The following is a 25,668-nucleotide window of genomic DNA, read 5'->3' as shown; positions in this document are numbered from 1 at the left end:
AGAATGAATGGAAGGCATCCCATAATAGCAGTGACCCAAGGGAAACTTTGAAACTTTGAAGCCGAGACCCCCAATGAAGCAAACACGTGTGCAGTCTGGAAGCCAGCATTTCCTCTTCTTTTACAGAGTTACTGTTTTAAACCCTATTTGTTTGTTAAAGCTGGTGATGCGCTGATGCTGATTGTTTAGGTGGCTTTGGGTAAACTATGATGGGACGGCTTGGGTTGATTTGTAGTTGGGTTGAGACACCTGTTTGTTGTTTTGGCCACATGGAGTGTGAGAGTCTGTGTGTTTGGCAGATCGACTGGAGTGTAAAGACAGGATACACACTCCTGTGAGTGACATCATAAAGCATATGTAACCAGGGCTCTGAATCGGTTCAAGGAACGGAAAGAAAACCGGAAACTAACGAAATTTTTGACAGGAAAAGAACCAGAAACAGAAACGAAATCAAATTTTATAGTTCCGAACATAATCGAAAAATTGAAATGGCCATTAACCAGTTAATAACATTATTTTATCATTCCATTTAATATTTAAAATTTGCTGTCAACCAATTCACCAATTCCAGCAGTACAGTACAGTACACAAATGTGCTGAAGCCAACGAGTGACATGTCCGCTCAGCTGTGAACTCATCATAGGTAAATCGCAATGGCAATGCACCGCCTTCAGTGCCGGATTAAGACCAAATTAGGCCTGATTCTCGGCGTTGCGGCTCTCTTCTGATTATTCCCAACTCTGAGAAGCTCTGCTCGCCGATGGCATTGGACAACATCATGCACCGATATATTCGCAACCCAATTTCGACATTTAGAAATGTCCGAGAAAGATTTAACGATGACAAAAGCTTGTACAAGCTCTGCTGATTAGTTCACAGTCACCGGTTTCTGAGTGCATGAATGCAGCAAACTATCAGCTAATTTTGACCGATTAATAATCAGTTAAACGGTTTAAAAAGTCATTTATTTATTTTCAGTAAATTATCAAAATATTTAAAAAGGTTTGATGCATGGTTAATATGCTACACTACGCGTATATATATATATATATATATATATATATATATATATATATATATATATATATATATATATATATATATATATAAAATTATTTCATTCAGAAATAGACAATGCAGACACAAAATGTTTACAAACATTACAAACTATTAAATTACAATTTTAATTAACAAACTATAATAAACACTGTTATATGCTATTTTTATAATCATTTGGCATTCAAATATATCGCGAATACTGAAACATTTGATTTTGTGTTGAATGAGACCCAACGTTGGTTTGAATTTCGTTTTGGCATAAATTAATTAGTTTTGGTTTGTCGTTAATATGCTATAGCTTCTTATATTTTTAATTCCTGTTCTTTTCTAAATACTGTTAATTGAAATGATTTGTTGTGGAGTGAGGGGAAAATAGCCTAGCGGAGCTTCTCAAATTTACCTTAAGCTGAACAATTTTCATTTGCTGTATTAACCTCAAAATTATTCTTAGAATAAAATTTGGAGTCCGACTTTCGGACGCAAATACATGGGTTAGGCATGCTCATCCTTAAAAAGTACGCTCATCTGTTATACACTGTAAAAAACGCAAGAACAAAATGTTTGCAAGATAAAAGAAAATACGATCTGAAAATTAAATGCGAGTCAATTTAGATCGAATATGAACATTTGTGCTGTGGACCATTATTTGTTTAATAAATAATGCTTAAGCTAAATTAAATATTCCAATGGTATAATCGAAGAACATTTTGATTAACTTTAATATGATATGTTTTGGCTAGGCTAGCATCTCCACAATCTGGGTTTTGAAGTAAAACCAGTTGAGAACCACTGACATAGTTCAAGCCGCTATGTGGTGCTTGTTTAAAGACTTACTGAAGTGCCCAGATACTGCAGGGTGATTTCTCCAGCTGCTGTCCGCAACAGACACTGCATTCAGACACAAAACAGTAAGACATAATGTGTTAAAGTACACACCATACTGATTATACATTATTAATATGAAATCTAATGTTGTAAAAAAGTAGGTCATTTCCTTGAAGGGGTTTATTTTACATAAAATTTATATTTTAAAATTGTGTCAAAAAAAAAATACTTGTCATTGATTTTGTCAGGGATGCTAGTCAATTTATAGAGAAAAAAAATTCACAATGCAGCTGATCATTCAGAATCAAAAACGCCAAAGAGCCTCGTAATAAGCTGAATAACTGACTCTGGATCAGTGGCGAGGTCAGTAATCTCAAAGTTGACAGATGTTTGTGCAACAGTGTGGTCCTCTATTCTGTGCCTCTATCCAATAATATTACAGGCTTATCTTGTGAATGAACAATTCCAATTAAGGTTACCACATCAAAGTAAAAAGGATACATTTATAAAATTATATTAAAAAAGACAAGAAATCCCATGTAAGGACTCAAAATGCTCAATCTTTTTGAACACTAGCAAGAGCCATTTGAACACAGCAATTCAGCAAAATACATGAGGCTTTCCAAAGATAAATGTGTCCGTGTAGGACAAATGAATTCAGTAGAATGAATCAGACTTTCCTAGTTCAGAAATCCGTTTAGAACAAAACCATTCACTAGAAATCAATCAAACTTTCTAAAGCTAATTTATGAAAAAAGAAGGAGCAGCATTTGGGATGAATCGATTCACTACAAAAACTGAGCAATGCTACACGCGAGCAAGCGCAACAGTGTGGTTGTTCACCTCCATTCTTTTGGCTGTCAAGTAATAAAAATGTGACATTTAAAGCAATCTTTTATAAAACCGATAAGGAATCAATACATTATATTAATTAAAAACAGCAGTTGCAAATCTCAAGAGCAAAAAAAAAATAAAATAAATTTATGTATGTGTGTATGTGTATGTATATATATATATATAAAACCGCAAAATAACCATATATATATATATATATGGTTATTTTGCGGTTTTATTTCCACATTGTTGGCAGCTTTGATTTACTAAATGGACCGGACAGCAATCTGGTCTGGCCAGAACCACCCGGGCCCTTATGTGGCATCTGGACAACTGGACTGATTGGACAGTTGCAAAAATGTATTTACAACCACGGTGTAAATATTACCACCTAAGGTCAAAACTTTTCAACTTTTTCAATACTGGAGTCAATTATTCCCTACATACGCATATGTATGTCTGTCAACCTGGAGATTCCTGTGTTTGCCGTTGATGGTGATGGGCAGCAATGCTGAGGCCAGGTTCCATTCTCCAGACACTTCAACCTTCTCTCCATCTATCTCCACCTAAATCCGACAAACACACATGGGAGCAGTTAGACGGAGCACAACAAAGATCTGTGTTATAATTGAGTTACTATGTGAGAGAGAGAGGAAAAAGCCTGAGCTGATCTGGATGAAAGAAACAGTGAGACAAAGAAATCAAATGTACGTTCCTGAACTCATGTAAGGTCAGTCAGTAGATTCTGCACCCAAATCCACCTGATGCCTGTTAGGGGAGGTGGTGGGTTTCATGTTAGTCTTTTCTTTAAACCAGTCTCTCTGGTCAAACTGATTACCCTCAGCCCTCAAACACTTGTCTAAACAACAGATCTGAATAATCCGTTACATTCCCAAAGCAGGCTGGGACACTGGAACCTCCAGGGCCCCCTCAGGAGCAGGGGGCCCAGTCTGATGTGCAGTTCTGGGAGAGAAACACACATCCAGCCCTCAGCTGTAAGAGGAAGAGAGAGAGGGTTCCAGAGAGATCAGGTGAGGGTCCTGAACCCCAGAGGCTGCTTTTATCCCTGACTGAAGGGCCACAGGTGTCTAAACACACAGTTAGTGAGTGACGTCTCAGGGAACGTGTGAGAGCTGCCGCTCTGTGAGGGTCTTTCAGTAACAGAAGAGGAAGACTAAAGATCCACTTTAGATCCTAAAGTGATTTAGACTCAAGATGAGGGATTGATTTCAACGCAAATACCAGCACAAAGAACATGGGTGCTAGTGAGGGAGCAAAAGCGCTCACTAGGAGTACTATTTCAGACGCAGACTATACCTTCACACAGAAATCATCTGGGTAAGCTGGCTGAGTTATGACTTAATGAGGACAATATTTGTTGAAATGGTGTGAAATCTGACATCCTTGCTTAGTGGAATCACAAATGTTTGTAAAGCCACAGAAAAATGCCTTGCTTTGACAAAGACAAGACAAGACAAGACAAGAAAGCTTGTAAAACAAATAAAAAACATAATATAGTAGCCATTCATCTAGGGTGCTTCTCGGTCTATGGTCCGATACCAGTGTTGGGCAAGTTACTCTAAAAATGTAATCCGATTACTTATTAATGATTGCTCCTTTTAAAAGTAATCACATTACTCTTCGGATTAGTTTATTTCAAAAGTAATTAGTAACTAGTTACATTACAAGTTACGTTACTTTTTTCTCAGTGAAATTTATGAAATCCCAGCATAAATATTTGTTATTAAAGCATCAACATTCACAGAACAGTTCTTTTTAACTAAAGCAAGCGGCTGCTGCGGGCATGGTTTCACATGACAGAATGCCAGCAAAGAGCGCTGCATTTATTATCTCTAAAAGACATCTCAGTTCATCGCAATCAATGTAACGTGGCAGTAACGTACAGTCATGCCCAAAAATATGAACATTATGAAATAAATGTCAGAAAACTTTTTTGTCAAACAGCACCTACATCGCCACATGTTGTTTAGGAGGGTTTCAATAAAAATTCTCCTAGCTCAAACAAACTCCAGCATAATCATTTATAAGACACGACTGGAACTTCAAATGGGACTGGCTTCTATGATCAGATGAAACTAAAAAAAAATAGCTTTTTAGCAGCAAACACTCAAGATGGGTTTGGTGAAAACGGATAAAAAGTACCCCATGTGTACAATGAAATATACTGCTGTATTTTTGATGTTGTGGGCCTATATTTCTGCTGGATGTCCTGGACATCTTGTTTAGATACATGGAATCTTTCATTCGATCAAATACCAACAGATAAAAATTCTAAAAGTGACTGACTCTGTTAGAAATCTTATAATGGACCATGTTTGGATCATTCAACCGTACAATGATCCAAACACAAACCTCAAAAACAACATCGAAATGGGTCACTGAGCTCAAAACCAAGCTTCTGCTATAGCCATTCCAGTCCTCTGACCTGATCCCTACAGAAAATGAGAGGAGTGAACTGAAGAGGAGAAGCTGGGAAGCTGAAGGGTCTGGAGTGATTCTGGATGAAGGAATGGTCTCTGATCTCTTGTCAGGTGTTCTCTAACCTCATCAGGCATTATAGGAGAACATTTAGAGCTGTTAAACTGGCAAATGGAGGTTTAAAAAATAATTCAATAAAAGGGTGTCCTTAATTGTGGCCAGTGTGTATTAGAGAAAAACATTTATTTCATAATGATATTCCCCCCATTTTAAATCTTATTATCCAATGAAAGGTTAGATTTTTGCGAATGTTTTAAATAAAAGATCAAAAGTACTAACAATGCTGATTAATTTTCACAGCCTTCTTTGATCATATTTACCAAGTGTGTTCATATTTTTGGTCATGACTGTATATAGAGACCTCGGCTTGTAACTTTACTCTAATTACGGTTTTAAAAAATAATAACTCAAATTACACCGTTACTAAAAAAGTCATAAAATTCCAGTAATGAGTAATGCGTTACTCCCCAACACTGTCCAAGACACTTAGACAGGCTCCTGAATCATCCACGACCGCACACAGGACAAGTGCACTACTTAATGTATGAAGTCTTGCACAACAGCTCCTAACTCAGATGTGACATGAGATGTAATATTTTGAACAATTTCACTCACCGTAAAGTCATTTCCAGACCGAGACACACCCAGCATGTGAACGCCTTTATCAAGCTCCACACACAACTCCCACTGTCTGCTCTCTGCAGGAACAATGGACACCCTGGAACACACACATACACTGAATGTTACTCATTTGTTTCTCTCCATTTAAGTCGATCACAAATCTCTCACTCTAACTATTTTCTAACTATTTTCAGCTATAAAGTTTCTTTCCCTTACAGATGAACTAAACCCAAACCCGCACACACACACACACAAACCACCTGGTTTCTGGCTGTTTGACTGACAGCTAGGAGACCTAAAGTAAATGTATTAGGAGGAATGCAGTGTTTTTCCACTGTGGTGGGCTGCATTCACTACAAAGAGAAAGTCCACCCCCCACCAATAACTTTTGGAACACATTTAAAAAAAAAAGAGAAAAGAAAGAGACTGAGAAAAGGGGAAAACTGAAGAGATGTTTAGACAGATGGCCTCTCTGCATCTTTTTTTTAATTACATTTTTTATGTAAATTGGTTTCACTGGCTGAGTCTGAGGGGTACATTAACAACCAAATGATTTACAATTAGAAGAAGTTACATTAAATGCATTAAATACAACTTCTGTTTTTGTGGTTATACTTTCAAAAGCAGTTTGATAGGTGCATACACTAAATGTTAATTCGCTTCAACTGTATTCTCCTGTATTAGGAGGCTATTGTCTTAACCTAGTATTTAACCTGGTATATAGTGTTAATGATTGGAAAAATAATAGATGGATTTACACAGCAATATAAGGAGAAGTATGGAACATGGTGCCCCTGAAGCATGAGCTTTCTTTTACAAACACACAGAGAGATACCGGACTGATGCAGATATTCGGTACTTTGTCTGAAACAGTTTTAAGGAGAGAAGATCCTGTTGGATTATTCATTATCACGCATTATTATCTGTCCCTATGAACAAATAAACTCATCTACATCTTTGATGGCCTGACGATGAGTAAATGTTCAGCAAACTTTCATTTTTGGGTGAACTATTCCTTTAATAATGGTCATCGAGAACTCTGAAATGGTGATGTGAACTACTGTTTAACTAATGACAATAGTGTCCTAGGTGTCAGTGTGTGTAATGCATCTGTCCCTCACCTCACATCTCCCAGAAACTTCTGCGATCGGAGCTGTGCTGCTACATAAAGAGCGGCAGCCGTAGCCAGCAGCTCCCGTCTCTCTCCTGCTGTTAACAGATGACCTTTGAACCCATCAGGATACACCTCAGGGAGAAACTTGGTGCTGATATCACCAGACACAAACCGAGGGTGGACAATGATCTCTCTCAGTAGAGGAATGTTATGGGTCACACCTGTGCGAATGAGAAAACTGGGCATTAAAGAAGTGTTGTGCATTTGTGCTATTTTGGCACTTACACATTTCCGCCCACTTATGGAATTTACCTCTGATGACATAATGATCGAGTGCTTCTTCCATTTTCTTCAGAGCTTCTTCACGCGTTTTACCGTATGTGACCAGCTAGTCAACGTCAAAAATAATACATCAGACTAGTCTGACAGTTGAAATGAAATGAGACTGTAAAGATGGTCGTGGGTTACTATTCTATTACCTTAGAAATCATGGGATCATAGTAGATACTAATGTCACTTCCTTCTTGAATTCCACTGTCCACTCGAACCTTCGAAAGAACAGAAAAATAACAATAATCATCAAAAATCTAATTACCAAAATCGTGATGCATGAACTGGCCTGCATAAAGAGCGTTTGAATGTCTTTTTTTTCAACCTCATCCATGTGTGTCTGTGCATGTGTGTTTCTGAAATCGAAAAACATTTTGCTCATCCTCTCCTGAGCAGCTTCCGGAAACCAATGATCTTTCATTGAAGAGGGCATGTCTTCTTGTTCTTCTTGTATTGATTGATGTGGGAATCTCACACAGAAACACATTTACTCTCACTTGAACACACATAATTATGTAGAGTAAAGAGGACTGGAGGCTATTTTTTCCTTGTCCTTAAAGCGCAAATAAATAACAAATAATATGTCATAATTTGGATCATTCTTACAGACACATTTGAAATATTACGGTTACAAAGTGTATTTAATATAACAATTATTTTATTATAATAACAATAATAATCATATATATAAAATCTATATAATTTTTTTTTTACCTCCCTCCCTCTCTCTCTAAAAATATATACACAGTATATACATACGGTATATATATATATATATACACATACATACATACTGTGTGTGTATGTGTGTGTGTGTGTGTGTGTATGTGTGTATATATATATATATATATATATATATATATATATATATATATATATATATATATATATATATATATATATATATATATATATATAAAAGGATAATTGTTACTACAATTAAAAGGCCTGATTAATATAAATAAAATAAAATGTTGTTGTTATTAATGTGAATTAGAGTCAAGTCAGGCTAAACAGATCGGTGTACTAACATTGGGCAAATTGAGTGGCTCCTGGTACTGTGACAGCCGGCCGATGGAGGGGAGACCAAATGATTTGTACGGATCCTGAACAAGAGAGAGATAAAGAGAGGAAATATTAGCTCTCAAATAAAGCACAGGAAACATGAGGTCAAGTGTCTGTCCTTAAAGTTCATGTCTTTACTCAGTTCAAACTGTGGCTCAGTTAAACAGAGTTTAAGATGGCCTGTGTGGTTTCTCTCCTCTTTGGGGGGAATACATTTAGATTTAATCATTTAGCAGATGCTTTTATCCAAAGCAACTTCCAAATGAGAACAATAGAAGCAATCAGATCAACAAGACAACAACAACAGTATACAAGTGCCATGACAAGTATCAGTTAGTCTAGTACAGAGCATATATATGAAAGACAAGAAAAGAAATAAACACTTCTGCCATCCAGACTGGGCCATGTGGGCACATTTTAACATGAAGAGATGAGACAAGACCCACACTGTGCTGGAGTCAGTTCACTGAATATAGATGAATTCAATATTCTCATCATCTGATTAGCTGTTATTTAGGCTTATTAAAATGTCTGCCTATAATAGTCCTGAGACAGGTTGTTTGACACGAATCAAGGTGAGTCCAGGATTAAGCAGAGCTGTTGAAGGAGTGAAAATGCTGTGCCTCCCACCTAATCTTTTTTTAAACCACTAAGCTGAACTTTAAAGCATTCAATGTCATTTTACAGCGGGATAATTCATCATCATGAAAACAAATCCTTTAATAGGACAGGACCTACTACAGAATTAAATGAAATATAAAAATATATTGTATATATATGTCAATAACATTTCCAGATCATCTGCTTTCCCCACAAAAAAAAAAAAAAAAAATGGTTGAACTTTAATTGTCATGAAATTCATACACATGAAGTCAATGAATTCGATCACTTGTGGAAAACATGTATTTTGTTCTCTTTATTCTAGGCTGAAATGTAACCTGGGTATGTTCTTTACAGAATTCATCAGATGTAATCACAGAATCAATGATAGTGAAATCAGATCTCGTCATACCTCCAAACCAACATCCTGTAGTAGTGTATATTACTGTTGTAGTAAAAAGTATAGTTTGCACTAGCACAAAAATATAAGTAACATTCTAGTTATTTGAAACAGTGAAGCATATAATTGTACATATATATATATATATATTTATTTTTTTTTGCCCAGGACTTTGTGTACACTACTGTTCCAGCAATTTGGATCGGTAAGAATTAAAGCTCATCAAGGCTGTCTCTGTTTGATCAAAAGTACAGAAAAACAAAAAAGTAATATTGTGAAATTACTAGTACAACTTCAAATAACGGTTGAATAAATGTGAATATATTTTAACATATAATTTATTCCTGTGATACAAAGCTGATTTTTCAGCAGCCATTACTGCAGTCAGTGTCACATGATCCTTCAGAAATCATTTAAGATTTGCTGCTCAAGAAACTTTTCCTATTATCAATGTGGAAAACATGTCGTGTTGCTTCATATTATGTGGAAACTGTTTTTCAAAATAAATTAAATTATATAAATCACAAATGAGCAACGTACAAAATTGCTAAAATTATATTTTGTACAATAATCCAATCAACAGTATATATACACATATATATTATTTGCCCAGCATTTTGAAATACTGGCCCAAGACTGCTTTGAGAAATACTAAGAACTTTAGTAACTGGTTGTTTGATTGTTTGTTGGTTTACCTCAGCATAGACTCTGCTCTCGATGGCCCAGCCATTTATGGGTATGTCAGACTGTGTTTGCTGGAGTTTGTAGCCCTTTGCGATGCGGATCATCTGCTGCACCAGATCCAGTCCTGTGATACACTCAGTGATCGGATGCTCCACCTGAGAGAGAAAGACAAACTCACTAACATCCTATGACATGAGCAACTGTCTACAAACGTAACTTTAAATGCTAAAAATAGCAAGTAGCAAAAACTGGAATCTATCACCAGAATTAAAAGGCTACCATTTACCTCCCACCAAACACACGCAAACACAACATAGGTGTTTAAGAGAATCTTGTTAACCGGACAGCACTGCTAACAACTAGTCACTAACTGTTAAACTAAATATTAAACCCTTTTCCCGCCCAAGCAACCCTTCCTCATTCTGCGTGTTTTCCTCTGGAGGTTAACATTCATTTTATTTCAAATACTTTATTCAGTAATTTTCTGTTTACTTTTATAACCCTGATCTGTACTCCCAGTTTCTGTTGATAAAAAAAAGCCTGATCAACCAGTTGTGTCATAATAACAATGGGGGCCTTGATATTTAAATGACAGCATGAGCACAATTCTTAATTATGGAAGCCTTTCTACAAAGAGTTTCTGGATCTTATAACTGCCAAAATAAGGGGTTTGTTTACTTTTTTCTAATTTCAAGAGGTTTTCTGTGTGTTCTTTCAGTGTCAGAGTTGATAATGTACTAAAACTTAATATATAATTGACCTACATGTTTAATTTAATTCTACCTGAAATGCAAGTGTATGATTGCATGAATAAAAACTCTTAAGGAAAGTGTAAAAGTACAGTTTTCTAACGGTCAGAGCAGACAACGCGGTTTACAGTTCTCATGAAGGCTGTCTGCCTTGTTGTTTATGATCAGCTCACACAAATTTCACAGCAAATGTAAGGCTACAGTACAAAAGTGTCAAATGTTAAATAAAGGTCCCTCTTTCTCTCTTTCACAATCAATTTATTAATTCCATAAACAAAGATAAATTGATATTAAGGTTCATCAGTAGCAATGATTCTCAGCCTTGCCTTTAACACAATATACAAAAGCAATATACAATATACAAAAGCCTCCCAAAAATGCTATAATATGATTAACTGCTTGTGGCTTTCATCATTTCAAAAACATAATTTCAACAGAGCAAAAGGGTGTGTTTCAAACATAATTTGATACATACAAACCTGTAGACGGGTGTTCATCTCCAAGAAATAGAAGTTCTTTTTGGAGTCAACAAGAAACTCCACAGTGCCCGCTGAGGAGTATTTCACTGCTTTTGCCAGAGATACGGCCTGCTCTCCCATCGCTCTCCGGGTGTCTGGGTCCAGAAAGGTGCTAACCAGGCACATGAAGTCAAACATAGCAATGTAGGTATTTGCATAAGTCTGGAAGTCTACTGTATGCACACAGCTCTCAACGGAATTCACTTTTCTAGTTCTAGTTCTTTAAATCTAAATATCGGCATCGTCCCGATATGAAAAATTATGCCGGTATGTCTTTCCGATAAAAGGAGCAACTCACATGTGCTCAGGGTGTGCCAGTGATTAGATCATGTCAATACTGCGGTTAGATCACGATTTAACAAATTATGAGCTATAAAAGATTTTCAGAAATTTTGCAACTCTTTCGCTTTGGACCTTTAACAAATTTTAAATCTTAAAATAAAATGTTATGGTTACTATTGCATCTTTCTGAAAAAAAAAAAAAAATACAGTGATGAATATATAGTTTATATATAGTTATTTTCAAATCTTCAATGTACTGTCATTATAAAAAAACTTTATTATGGTTTATTTAATTCTAACAAAAATGTTATAATTAAAAACTAAAAATAATTATATATCTGTACTGCCATCGGCTATCGGCCAAACATAGTTGAAAACTATCAGCATATCGGCAAAATTCCAATATCTTGCATCCCAAAATTAAATTAAATTAAATAATTTAATTTAATGCAACACAGTGTAGTCATACGTGTATATCATATTTTTCCCCATTCTTCCACAATGACTCTCTTGCACATAACTTTGTGCATCAAAACAACTCTCAGGTTGGCTACAGTTATTAAAAAAAGAAAAAAAAACTGCTTAAACCTGGGTGCCTCCTCCACCACTTTCTGGTTTCTTCTCTGGATGGAGCACTCTCTCTCATTCAACCACAGAGCATTGCCATGTTTGTCCGCCAACACCTGCAAACAACAGCAGAAACCATTAGCAAAAATATCTAAAAATGTTGCCACTCAAACAAAAATAAATATTCCATGTCACTGTAGACAATCTCTGCTGTAGAGAAAGATGCAGATACGGTAAAAGAGTCAGATTGGAAATTTAGAAAGAACACTTATTTGATGGTTCAAAATCCAGACTCTTTCAAAAACCACTCCACAACTGAGTAAATTATGTAATTTATCATGCATCTAGATTTATAATCTACATTTATAGGTTTGCCACATTAACAAGCATTCACCCAAAGTGACTTACTTAGCAGAGAAGGTATACATTACCCATTTATGCGTTCTCTGGGAACTGAACACACAACCTTAGTGATGCTAGTGCACTGCTTTACCGTATTTGTTCCAGGAATGTTATTGAATCTAGAAGCTTTATTTACAATTAGCTGATCAGAATCTGCAACCTGGTGTTAAGCTGTTTACTTAAAGGCACAATGACAAGTAAAAAAAAAAACTGAGGATAGATCCAACAAGCTGCTAGTTCCTAGCCCTGCGCCCTAACCACTACACCAATTACAACTAACTTCCTCCTACCTAAAAGGTAATCTAATTGTTACATTAATTTGATAAACAGAATAATTTTGTGGGCCTTCCTAAAGCTCAATCATTAAAGCATGGCACAAGCAAAGGCAAGATCATTGGTTCGATTCCCAGGGGAAAGCTTATAACTTATAAAACTGCATATGATAAATGCATTGGATAAAAGCATCTGCCAAATTCATGAATGTAAATGTGTGTGGGTGAAAGTGAACTTAAACCGTAAACACAGTTATGGTCACACTTTAATTTAAGGTCCAGTACTCACTATTAACTAACTATTAACTATGACTTTTACCTCATTAAACTCCCATTTACTGCTTATTAACAGTTAGTAAGGTATTTGTTAAGTTTAGATATTGGGTTGGATTAAGGATGTGATGTAGAATATGTGCTTTATAAGTACTAATAAACAGTCAGTCAACATGCTAGTGGTATGCATGCTAATGAGCAACTAGTTAATAGTAAGAATTGGTCCCTATACTAAAGTGTTACTACAGTTAAAAAAGATGAGAAATGTTTATTTTATTATTATATTTTAGTGAACAAATTTTAATTGAAGCTGAATTAATCGGTCTCAATGCAGATAGTGCCCACTTAACTGCTCTTCAGCAATCGGTTACAACTATGGGTGGTCAAACTAGTTGTATCTGAGGCTATTTAGCTGGAATCTAAGCAGAATCTTTATTGATTGGATTTATGTTAAAATGTTTGAGTCTTCAAATATGTGATGACTGCACTACTATTCTAATATAATGGCATTTAAAAAAGTTTGTGTATACACAAGTACGGTGGCAATTGTCCAGTAAATACCTGAATCTCAATGTGTCTGGGGTTATCTATGAACTTCTCAATCAGCAGACGGTCATCTCCAAAACTAGACGCTGCCTCCTGGGAGGAAAAACGAAAGCCTTCCCTGAAACAAATTATCAAAACTTCATAAGAATTCATTGCTTAATAAAAATAATAATAATTAATATGTGGATGAGCAAATTAAAAACAATAAATACTCTGGTCACTTTGTTTCCATTCCGGATTCCCCATACCACTGACCCAAAACAAATTCAATTAATTAATTAACTAAATGGCCTAATAGAACTTAGAACTGCTTGAATAAGAACCTCAGACGGACTCTCTCCAAAGACTCTCTCAAAACTTACACAGTGTCACAGCTGGTTCTGATATCGGTTTTATAGCGTCGCTGAATCTGCTTTTCTCATGTCTCACCTGGTTTCCTCATCATTCCAGGCAATCCTCATCCCTTTACCGCCTCCACCAGCAGATGCCTTTATCATAACAGGGTAGCCTTTAAGAGATGGACACACATTCTGAGTTTGCTTTATCACTTTACCTTTTTCTTGACAGATAAAAAGCATTATAAAAATGTCACCATTTGAATAATTCTTACCAATTTCTCCTGCAATTTTAACAGCCTCTTCTGCATTCTGAAAAAAAAAATAAAATAAACATCAGCTTGCTTAGTAAATGCATATCTGTTTGTGAGATGTGGCTTGCAGTACATAAGGCAATTCAGTTCCTCATCATGTCCAGTAGGGGGAGTAACATAACATAATAGTTTATTAACCACGACAGTTTTTGTGATTGAATGTTAAAATGTTCAGATTTGACCACAATTGACCTGGTTAGCAACCCATATTCATGATAATTATGTCTAATTGGTTTACTCTTATGAAACCAAAATACTGTGTGATTGACTGGACTGATTCTGCAGCTATGGGCAAGTTTGGATCGGAGATTTTGAATGTAATAAGTCATTTTATGATGGATTTTCCTTTTCAGTTTCAAAATTAAAAGTCTGGCCCCAGGACAAGGGTTTAACAAATCTATAATTACAAAAGTAGGAAAAATACATGAAGGCAAGGGGAAAAAAATGCACAATGGTTTTAAATGTGATTTAAATTTGATTTAAATATTATGATCTAAAACATTTAACACTGTAACCAATAGAACATTTGAATAAAATTGGCTTGTTTTAATTAAAATAATCATACATCAGCACCTGACACACAAATCAAATCAAATCTTATTCTTGTACAGTACATGCAACTGCATATAAGCCACTACTCTTCAAGAAAATTAATTTGCAACACTTCATCAGTTAATTACCAAATGTGCTTTTTTGTACAAATAAAATTAATAATGAGTGTTAAGTCCCACTGTAACATTTCTGGAACATACATTTTTCCATTTTCTTAGAAAATGGAGAAAGAGAAAGAGAGAGAAAAAGATATTAATAAGTCAATTAATTATAGTATATACTTGGAAGACTGACACGTTTAATCTAAAACAGTGGGAAATGACCGTATTATGCATTTTTTGCACACTGAAAGAACCATAGAATCAAATTATAAATATTTTCCTGCCAAAAATACTAATGTGACTCCTTATTGACTGCAAGTAATTTTAAAATGTTTGGTGACAATAGGTCATACTTAATTGCTTAAAGAAATTTGTTACATATTGAAAATGGAGACAAAGTAATAGTTTACAAACAATTACTGAAATAATGAAACAACCACTAAAATGTTCTCTCACCAGATGTCAAAATACATTAACAGCAGAGTTCTACACCAGCGTTAAATGAAGTTAAGCTAAGGTGAGAAATTCATCAGACGGGACTAAAGAAGAGATGTTCACGTGTGTTTGAGAGTCAGACTGTGATCAGTTTGCTGATGTTATCAGGGTCGTTGAGGAGGTTTTCACAGATGGTAATTGCCATACAGTCAGAGTGTCATGCGTCACATCTTTGCTTTATAGAGCCCTATCAGCTCAGGAAGTGTCAAAACTACCATTAAAGGCAATTTAAACAGCAGGCAGGAGGAGGAGATGGATGGAGGAGGGAGAAAAGGAATGGAGACAATAGAACTGATATGTAGCTTTATTGTGGTTAAGAGCTTTTTTTATATGCTTTGCAATGGAGAACACACACACATTTAAACATACATAAATGCATACATCTCTCTCTCACTAATATATATATTATTATTATTATTATTATTATTATTAAACCCAAACACAACAACAGGAGTAAAATGCAATGCTATTTGGCACTAAGGAGAGTAGGGCTGTGTATCGGCAAGAATCTGGCAATACGATACATATCACGGCTTGGGCGCTGCGCTGCATTCTGGGACGTGGCGGCCCTGTTGATAGCCTCGCGAATGTAAACATACAGCAAGTCGAACGAAAAGAAGCAGAGTCGGGAAAAGGTTGTGGGATTTAAAGGGATACACAAAATAGGGTTGTCAGGGACCGGTATGTGCATAAAATCGCCACTATTAATGGTTTGGATCCATATGAAATTCCCAACCAATAGTGGAGTACCGATGGAGACTTGCTGCCGCATTTTTGCATTACAGATATCCTTGGCTACATTGTTTGTTTTGTGAGCGCCTACACTTCAGAACAGTTCTGAAGCTACAAGTCATTAGAGTCTCATGTGCAGTTCACAAATGGATATGTTCAGGAGTTGCAGATCATAAAACCGGCAAACAGTATACGTTACAGTAATCTGGACAAAGGTAAGCTGCGCTACACCTTGCTGCTAGTTTGGTAAACGTTAGTACTAACAACCATTTACACATGTACTTTTAACAAAAGTGTAGTTAGAAGCTGTCAACCCTCCTGTTTTTATCCGGGGTTCTCACGTATTTTAGCTCTTTTCCAGCTGTCTTCCCGTTTTAGTATTTTCCTGAATAATATCCCGTTAGCCCCTCCATCAGACCTGTCAAGTCTCTGTGCTGTTGTCCTGTTGCTAATCCTTGCCCTTCCAGCGAACATATGTTTTCAAAGCATCGTTTTGCTGACTTGAAAGCAACATTAACGTGATGTTGGGCTTTTTAAGATAGCGTGGTTGTTGTGAGAGCACGATTTCACGCCAATCTGCAACTAAAGTCACGTTAGACCTAGCTTCACAAATCGCTTAACGTTAGTTAATGCAGCAGTTTTGTAGTAAGACTTTTTGCTGTCAGCAGAGGGATAGCAACAAAAAGATGAATGTTGAAATTTCCCATATTTTGGATGAGTAACCCGAGAAATTTCCCTTATTTTCAATGTTGACTTAAGCTATATAAATTAATATTCAGATGTTATGGTCTCCGTGGTCGCGCCTCCAAGCAGGAAAGCGGTGTAAAGTTAATCCATTCTCATTTTATTTTCCCCATGGTGATTATGTGTTGCGCTATTACACCCCACAATAGCAATGGTTTACCATGGTTGAAATAGATTTTTAATTAATCAAATTAAGACACACGGATGAGAGGGAGTATGTCTAAACACTGCGCAGTAGCCCGAGTGGCAGTAAAGGAGGCAGTCAACGTGGCGGCAACGCCAAGTAATGACGTCATGACGCCCAAGCCCTATACGATATAATGCAATACACCGCGATACTGTTAGCAAGTGTATAAAGTGTAACTTTAAGCTTAGAATATATTTTTAAGGAAAGCTGTCATTAAGAACACACCACCATATGCAAACCTTAGCAATGAATAAATAAATAAAAATTGTTTAACCAGAACACACTGGGATCTGCATTTGCAATAATCAGTCCCTGTATACAGCAAAAAACGTTGGGTTGTTTTTTTAACCCAACCGTTGGGTTACACCTATTGGGTCAATGTGTTGGGTTATCTTAAAATTTGTTGGGTCATTTTTTTTTCTCGGCGTTGGGTTATTTTTAGTTATAACCCAACTGTTGGGTTAAATATGTTTCCCGCTTCACTCCGGTTCAAATGTAAACGGTCCAGTCAGAGACTCAGCGCGGACATCAGTGGCAGTCTGCCTGATTATGAAGGGTAAGTAACTGTTAATATAATCGTATGATGTATATAACTGTTATAACATTAAGTAATGTGTCTGATACATTAATTATTATTATTTTATATGTTAAAAAAGTTTGTATTCCCTTTAGTCTGTTTGTTTCCCCCAGAGAATCAGATCGATTGTAAATGAATGCTATTCCTGTTTGTTTGCCAGCTTTAATACATTAAAAGATTAACGTTAGCTGCAAAACTTTTCATACAAGTATTATTTAAAGTTGATTAAAATGTCTGGTGAAATGTGAAAGTTTGAATCATTAGAATTAAGCTAGAAAAGCCGCACGGACCATTTATGGGATCTGAACAGTGAATGAAGCTGCTGCGCGAGCTGAGCTCACACACATCCGTCATGAGACAGACAGCAGACTCCGCGAGAATCGTTTGAATGAACCTGCAATTTTCTGTTATAAAAGTTAAAAACCCAGACGAAAGAAAAGCGCACAGTTGTGAGGTAATCCGCTCTTGCAGCGAAAATGTATACCAGTGCCCCAAATTTACATAACGTTACTCCTACAACAACCAACCTTTGGGAAGCGTAAAACTGAAGCCATATTCGTCTTAGCGCAGCAGCACTAATTCATTGTACAGTAAAAGTGTTTTAATGGTTATTCATATTGAATATTGTTATGCATCTATTAGAATACCCTATAACTACAGCAATTTCTCTTATGAAGCTAGATTGATTGACATGTTTTTAAATGTGTTGTATTAAATGTGTTTATACTTCTGTTTTAGACAATGGACTTTTTCATGAAGGCAACAATAAAATTTCTGCCTGTTAATTGAAACATTTCAAGGTTAGTAACCTATTTAAATTAATAATACATAAGTTTTCAATTTTACTTAGACCTATGACTTTGGTGAATTATGAAATTATGAAAAAAGACAAATGAGGTGAAATAAGTGTATTGTTGCATTCCGGCCAACAAAGCTTCCTTTCATTTACACTGTACTTTTGTTCCTCCCTACAAGTCCAAATGAGTCAAAGGGTAAAGAGTGGAAAAGAGTGGTAAAATGTACTCACATTAGCCACAAATATTCCGGAGGGAGTGAAAACTGGTTTAGTCTGTCTTTTAGTGCAAATGATAGTAGATTCCCACAAAGACTGTAAAAATGTAAACTGTGAGCTTAGTTTTTTTTTTTTAACTTGTGCTTTCTCTGTACTTTTTTAATTTAAAGACCTTCGTGCAGAAATTGTCTATAAACTCTTCCTGCTGTCTGCACCATACCACACAAATGGAAAAATGGTGTGCACATCAAACACGGAAATGAAGAGGTCCTTCATTGACATTCAACCTGTAAGTAAAAGCAACACTTAAAATTACAGTGCCCTGTGAAATCAAGTCACCTTTATTTATTTTGTATAAGACACACGTTGTACAATAAAAATCGTTCCAAGAAAATATTGTGAAGAAAAAAAAAGGATGACAGAATTTGAATTTTTGGGTGAATTATCACTTTAACCAATTTAAATTCGCTATAGCTTTTAACTCATTTAAATTAACTTATTTGTAAAGTGAGTGTAAAAATGAAATATCATCACAATGCATATTAACTGAACTTTTTTTTGTTCTTTTAAGGTTGGCACTAATTAGTGCTGCACTTGAATCACGAGACAAGCCAGAATCCACATGTCCTGGTGCTTGGTGACAAGGAAAACTCCTCCCAAGATTTCATTATTTTAAACGGGGAGGCGATGGAACAGGAGACGATACTACAAGCAGTCAATATGTGTTTCAAACTTTTCTTTCTATATGACATATACTACCTTAAGCCCTCTGCTCCCATTTGAGAGTTTTTGGAACACACAGTCTTTAAAGGGGGGGTGAAATGCTTGTTTTCACTCAATATCCTGTTAATCTTGAGTACCTATAGAGTAGTACTGCATCCTTCATAACTCCAACAAGTCTTTATTTTTATTATATTTATAAGAGAAAGATAGTCTGTACCGATTTTTCCCGGAAAAACACGAGCGCCTAGAGGCGTGACGTGTGGGCGGAGCTAAAGAATCACGAGCGCCAGTAGGCTTTTGAGTTGAGAGCATGTGGAAGCTGTGACACAGATCCAGAGGTTGAAATTTAACAAGAGCAGCATCAGCAAACGACGTCTCTATGTGGTATGTACTGAAACTGTATATATTTGCTTAGCAGTTTTGGAAAATGACTAAGTTCCACTTTATGTCATCTTTTTTTTTTTTTTTTTTTTTTGCTGTACATGTGGAAAGTGCAGTTTGATGACAACATCGCATGTTGTTTACTTGATGTGCTTACACGCCTTGTTAAGTTAACAACATAGAGATATTTTAAGCAGTTTCACTCACCGCCTGCGGTTCCAACACACGATCGTGACCCTTTTTCGTTGGGACTGCATTATCCTTAAGAAATAAATGATGTGCAAATCCAGCGTCAAACTGGGCCTTGTTTGTAAAACAAGCATCTTCGAAATGCAGGGAACAAACAAAAACACTTGTACAACTCCGTTGATGCTCTGTAAAAATAAACTCTGTCCACTGGTCCCTTAATGCTGTTTCTCTTTTGGTAATCTGTGCAGGGTTGTCTTGCCCTGGCAACCAAAAACACACTTCTTTTTTTGACTTTTCGCGACGCTCTCGCTCTGATCAGGCTGTGCTCAGCCTCTCTCTGCTCTGCTATACAGGAGCGCGCGCTCTTCCGGCAGAAGTGCCCTTAGGACCCATATAAGGAAATTCCGCTCCATCTAACGTCACACAGACCCATACTCGAAAAAAACTTTCCGAAACTTGTGACAAACCGGAAGAGTTTTTTTTACTCCTTCAAACGTATAACTTAATTTTTGAAACTTTGTCCATGTTTAGCATGGGAATCCAACTCTTTAACAGTGTAAAAAACTCAGTATGCATGAAATAGCATTTCACCCCCCCCCCCCCCCCCCCTTAATAGTTTCTTCTGCACACTGTCTTCTCCTTAAAAACTTTGTGTTTAGTAATCAGTAAAAAACTTTATTTTATTGATTATCAGTAGGTCCAGCAGCTAGTATATTGATTTTATGATTATTTTTTGTTCTATTATTATACGTTATGTTCATTTTATTTGAAAGTCGTAACATTTGCCAAGTGTGGTAACCCATACTTTGAATTGGTGCTCTGCATTTAGCCCATCCAAGTGCACAAACACAGCACTGAGAAGTGAACACACACCCGGAGCAGTGGGCAGCTATAGATCCAGTGCCCAGGGAACCACTGGGGGTTCAGTGCCTTGCTCAAGGGCACTTCAGCCATGGGTATTGAGGGTGGAGGAGAGCACTGTTCATTCACCACCACCCCCCCCCCTACATCTCCTGCCAGCACCGAGACTCAAACCTGCGACTTTCAGGTTACAGGTCCAACCCTCTAACCATAAGGCCACAGCTGTGAACTGTATTTGCACATTTGTGTGCTTTGATATGAATATGTATTGACACATTTGTACATCTTGAAAATGTCTGTTGTATTTTTACACGTTCTTGTACATTTAAATAAAATATTTTAAAATATATTTGTAAATGTGTTATTTGCATATTAAAATAAAATGTGTAATTTACAACAAAAGTAGTTTCAAAATATGGTTGTATTAAGTAATTTTTAATAAAAATACTGATGTTAATTAATATAAATAATTAACTCAACTGTTGGGTAACTTTTAACCCAACAGGATTTTAACCCAATGGGTTGGGTTGAAATAACCCATAGATGGGAAGGTGCTATACCAACCCATAGTTGGGTTATTTTTAACCCAACATTTTTTAGTGTGAACATTCAACGTTAATGAACCACTTTTTGTGCGGTATGAGTTGGGGGGGGGGGTTCAAGTGCTTGCTGGATTCTTTAGTTAAATGTATATATATAAAATGTATTTTATAAAAAGACCTTGCTTTAAAGGTTCAAAGTTGAATTTTGTAATTGTGACAATGTCATAAAGTTGATCCGAACAAAAATAACATCTGCTTAATATCAATGAAAAATAACATTTTTGCAGGATTCCTAAAAAAACAAAACAATTGTAAAACAATAAAATAAATACAGATGTTGAACATTCTCAGAACTTTTCAACTTTCGGTTTGTATTTGTTTTGTGTGGAATCACTGAGGCCGCGACGCAAGCACCGCCCCAACTGCACAAACCGCCCCACGAGAGAAAGCTGCAGCCACGTGGTGACCCTACCGCCTGCTGCGCCCTGCACGAGGCCCTTCACATGGGATGCGGCAAGCGGCAGAACAGAGTTGCCACCCGCGCCCCAGTCCCTGGGCGGACGTTACCACAAAAACCCAAACGACGTAACACTTCAGCTTTGTACACCTAGGCGGGAACTGGAACAATTCTTTCTTCCTCAATTACAGCTATACAGTGAACTATATAAACACTAATGATAGTGCCGTGCCAAAACATAGTATTTATGTCTATGGTGGCATGCCTTAATGCTAGTATTTCCGGTCACTGTTTAAATTCTGAGATGAAGACAGATATCTAGCGGTCGGGAGACAAACTCAAAATGAAACACCTAAATTTACCATGAAACTTGTATGATTTATTTATTTTTTTCTTTAAATATCGATATTCCATTTTTGATAATGGATACAGTATCACCAAACCAGGGTATATACAGAACTTCAAGTTACATTTAATACCTTTTACTACCTTTTTAATACCTTCATAATATTTTTTTAATACCAGCGCGACTTCAAGCTGCAACTGAAGTGTTGTAAATTAAATATCTTTCCAAATGGAATAACATATTGCATGAAAATGTAATGGGGTCATTATAACTTAACAACACTGGACTCAAAAACTTCCCACAGAGATAAGAATGGCAATTAAGACAAGAGGAAGGAGACATCTTCATAGATCATAAGTCAGTAAGTCGGAAATCTGAGCAATCTAAAAAAGGTATTAACCATGAATTTGCTTATTTAGGTAAGTTAGTCTACTCCAACCTCCATTTAATTAAACACATTTTCCAATATTATATCTACTATTACCGAAAATCAACAGTAGGCTAAATAATAAAATGATCACAAATGCATGAAAATTTTCAAATACAAACAACTATGTAAGCATATAGGTCTACCAAACAGGGTTTCCAGGATTTAACCTTTTTTTTTTTTTTTTTTGATTTTTGCAATAAAATTACTGACTTTGCTGCGGCTTTTCTCAAAATTAGCAATTATATTTGCGGAATTTCGTATTGTTTTGCAGTGAAAATATACCACAGAGAACATTCTTCTAACACTGTTATGATTTTTCTGACTTGGAGAACCACTGTAGGGCACCAGACTAATGTTTGACGAGACCAGCACCAGTGCCATTAAGTTCCTCAGAAGGTGGCTCCAGCACCTGACAGCAAAGCACTGACCCTAATCACACATGTACATCTCAGAGATGTCTATCTGATGTCTACTTTGACATATGCAATATGCATTTTTAAAAGTGCTTGTTCATCTGCAGTACGTTACTAAGATGCCCGAACGTACACCACCTCACATGATATCGCTCAGGTCCTACTCTCAACATATAAATAAATCCACGCAAATTTTAAAAGAAAGGCCTGCATTTAACACAAATTTAAAATGCATCTAAAAAGAATTGGCTCGAAATACATGGGTAATGTGTCCTGGCAATCATTCCTTGATAGCTAAATTATGTTCATTCACACTGCCAGTGATTTCCTAGAATCTATGCGTTCACAACGTAGACTGTATGAGAAACATGGACATAGTGTCCGTGACGTCACCCATAGGTTACAGAAGAGCATTTTGAAAGCCAAAATTACTTCTTGGCAGAGCGTCACTCCTGGATAATCGAAAATAAGCAAAAAGGCGGGAACTAGTGGCTGAAAGCACACCCACCTAGCTAGATGGCGATGACAGCTGTGGCAATCCACCGGTCATTCAACTGGCCACACCCTTTATGCAGACCTTCAAGGCTTAATATCATTTTAAAGGATGAGTTAGAAGTTGACAAAATACAGATAGTTGGTTCACTAGAACAAGAATTCATTAGAATATTTTAATAGAATATTTATAAAATTTCCATTGACAAAATACTTGTCTTTTAATTATAAGTAGTAAGACAATACAGTTGTATTTTGAAATATTTTAATTAATCTAGGGCTGTAACTAATGATTATTTTGATAATTGAGTATTTTTTAGTAACACAAACAGAAGTGAAAACCAGGCTTTTGTGTGACTATTTATATATAAAATAACGATGAAGCAATAATAACTGGTTCAAATACAATTTGAAAACCAAGTAAATTATATGGTTTTGTTGAACAACACTGTTAAAATACATAATGTAATATACCTATATATTATATGAACATAACTTACTTAAAGTCCCCATAAAATCAAAATGAAAGTTTTTTGGGGTATTTGTATCAATATGTAAGTCTTAAAGGGGTCATATGATGCGATTCCAAATTTTCCTTTCTCTTTGGAGTGTTACAAGCTCTTGGTGCATAAAGAAGATCTGTAAAGTTGCAAAGACTAAAGTCTCAAATCCAAAGAGATATTATTTATAAAAGTTAAGAGCCAACCACTCCAACCTAAAACGGCTCGTTCTAACATGCCCCCACATCTAGGTCATGATGTGGGAAGATTTGCATAACGCCGTCCAGATGTTCATGCAAAGAAAGGCGGCGTAACTTTTATTCTCATTGTTACCACCGGTTGTGGAGATGCTGTGTGTTTCCTTCTGAAACCAAAAACTACTTTGTTTGGTCTTCCAAAAGAATACACAACTAGAAATCAGTGGTTAAGTTGTATTTACAACACTGTTCCACAACAGTTCAACCCAAATATACAGATGTGTGCAGCACATTTATGAAGGACTGTTTTCTGATCCTGGTTGAGTATACTACACTGCCAGCTGTTCTGACTCACAGTCTGTAAGTACATTTACATATTTAAAGGATTTGCCACTGATGATTCAAACGCGAGTATTGAGCAGTGTGGAGTAATGCTTGTTTGTTGTTTCTCTGATCACAAATATAAACATGGTTTTATGTTTACGCGGCGCGATACAATGCAACATGTAAAAAAATAAAAAAACAGTGTAAGACAGTGGTTCTGAATTCCATTACAACTACCCCGCCCACCCACCACTCTGCACATTTTGTATGTTTCTCTTATCGCTTCAGAAGTTTGTTCTATTCGAACATCTATTCGAATTCGAAGCACCATCCCCGTACACCCCGACCCCTAAATAGGTGCGAGGCTGCGACTGAGATCGGTCACTGTTCACAGTGTATTTCCTGTAACAGTGAATGGCACTAAGTGCACAATGTAGGCAATAGTGAATGATTCATATAGTATAAATTTGCTTTTGATTTTGGAAAATGAGGCCTTGTTTTACATTGTGGCACACAAACACACGCCAGCACGCACAGTTGAGTCAACATATAGTCATCACTTGACACTTAAACTACACAACATCAGCATGATTATGATCACTATTTTGTCCTACTAAGAGTTTAATATTGAATCTGTGGGGTAATCTATTAGATTGTGGCTGTCAAATGAGGCTTTATCGAGCTAATCAATATGTCCCACCCTGTCTTCCTGTTTCAGTTGAATTTCCGTCACCACATAAAATAACTGTGTTTCAAGGCACTTCAGGGGAACTTTAAGTGCATTATATATTATAACAAATACCTGCAGAGGTCACTAATGGCCAGTGGTGATGTTTCACTGTACAGTGTGATTAAACCATGTTTAAATCCATATTTTTTTTTATATTTGGCCACATGAAAATCAGGAAGTTTTATTTTGAAATTGCAATGTACAGTAAAAGGCATATTTAGACATAGATTGTTGTATTGTCCTGTGCTGGCAAAGGAGTTACGTTACAAATCTAGTGAGATAATGAACACGGTTTTCACAGATTAACATTAAGTAATTCAAATTCACCGCAAATACAGAAGAAGAGTTTTACCCCTTTCACAAATACAGTCTTTACAGGTAAATTATGGGTAAG

General features: G+C 36.3%; 1 protein-coding gene across 1 annotated transcript in view; it reads right to left on the bottom strand.

Moving 5' to 3' along the window:
- The window catches only part of LOC128015574 (propionyl-CoA carboxylase alpha chain, mitochondrial), a 58,954-nt gene that overhangs the window by 8,945 nt on the left and 24,341 nt on the right, over positions 1–25,668 (bottom strand). Inside the window, exons 8-20 of the mRNA XM_052599506.1 lie at positions 14,251–14,287; positions 14,070–14,148; positions 13,656–13,758; positions 12,169–12,263; positions 11,260–11,410; positions 10,043–10,186; positions 8,314–8,388; positions 7,432–7,500; positions 7,265–7,340; positions 6,960–7,173; positions 5,833–5,935; positions 3,186–3,284; positions 1,894–1,947 (exon numbers count right to left, since the gene is read on the bottom strand). Coding sequence (XP_052455466.1) covers positions 1,894–1,947; positions 3,186–3,284; positions 5,833–5,935; positions 6,960–7,173; positions 7,265–7,340; positions 7,432–7,500; positions 8,314–8,388; positions 10,043–10,186; positions 11,260–11,410; positions 12,169–12,263; positions 13,656–13,758; positions 14,070–14,148; positions 14,251–14,287 — 1,299 coding nt within the window. The remainder of the gene's footprint in view (positions 1–1,893; positions 1,948–3,185; positions 3,285–5,832; positions 5,936–6,959; positions 7,174–7,264; positions 7,341–7,431; positions 7,501–8,313; positions 8,389–10,042; positions 10,187–11,259; positions 11,411–12,168; positions 12,264–13,655; positions 13,759–14,069; positions 14,149–14,250; positions 14,288–25,668) is intronic.

The sequence above is a fragment of the Carassius gibelio genome, chromosome A1 (genome assembly GCF_023724105.1).
Source record: "Carassius gibelio isolate Cgi1373 ecotype wild population from Czech Republic chromosome A1, carGib1.2-hapl.c, whole genome shotgun sequence".
In the NCBI taxonomy this organism is placed as follows: Eukaryota; Metazoa; Chordata; class Actinopteri; order Cypriniformes; family Cyprinidae; genus Carassius; species Carassius gibelio.
The sequence above is the reverse complement of the archived record's forward strand: the minus strand, read 5'-3'. Positions and strand labels throughout refer to the sequence as shown.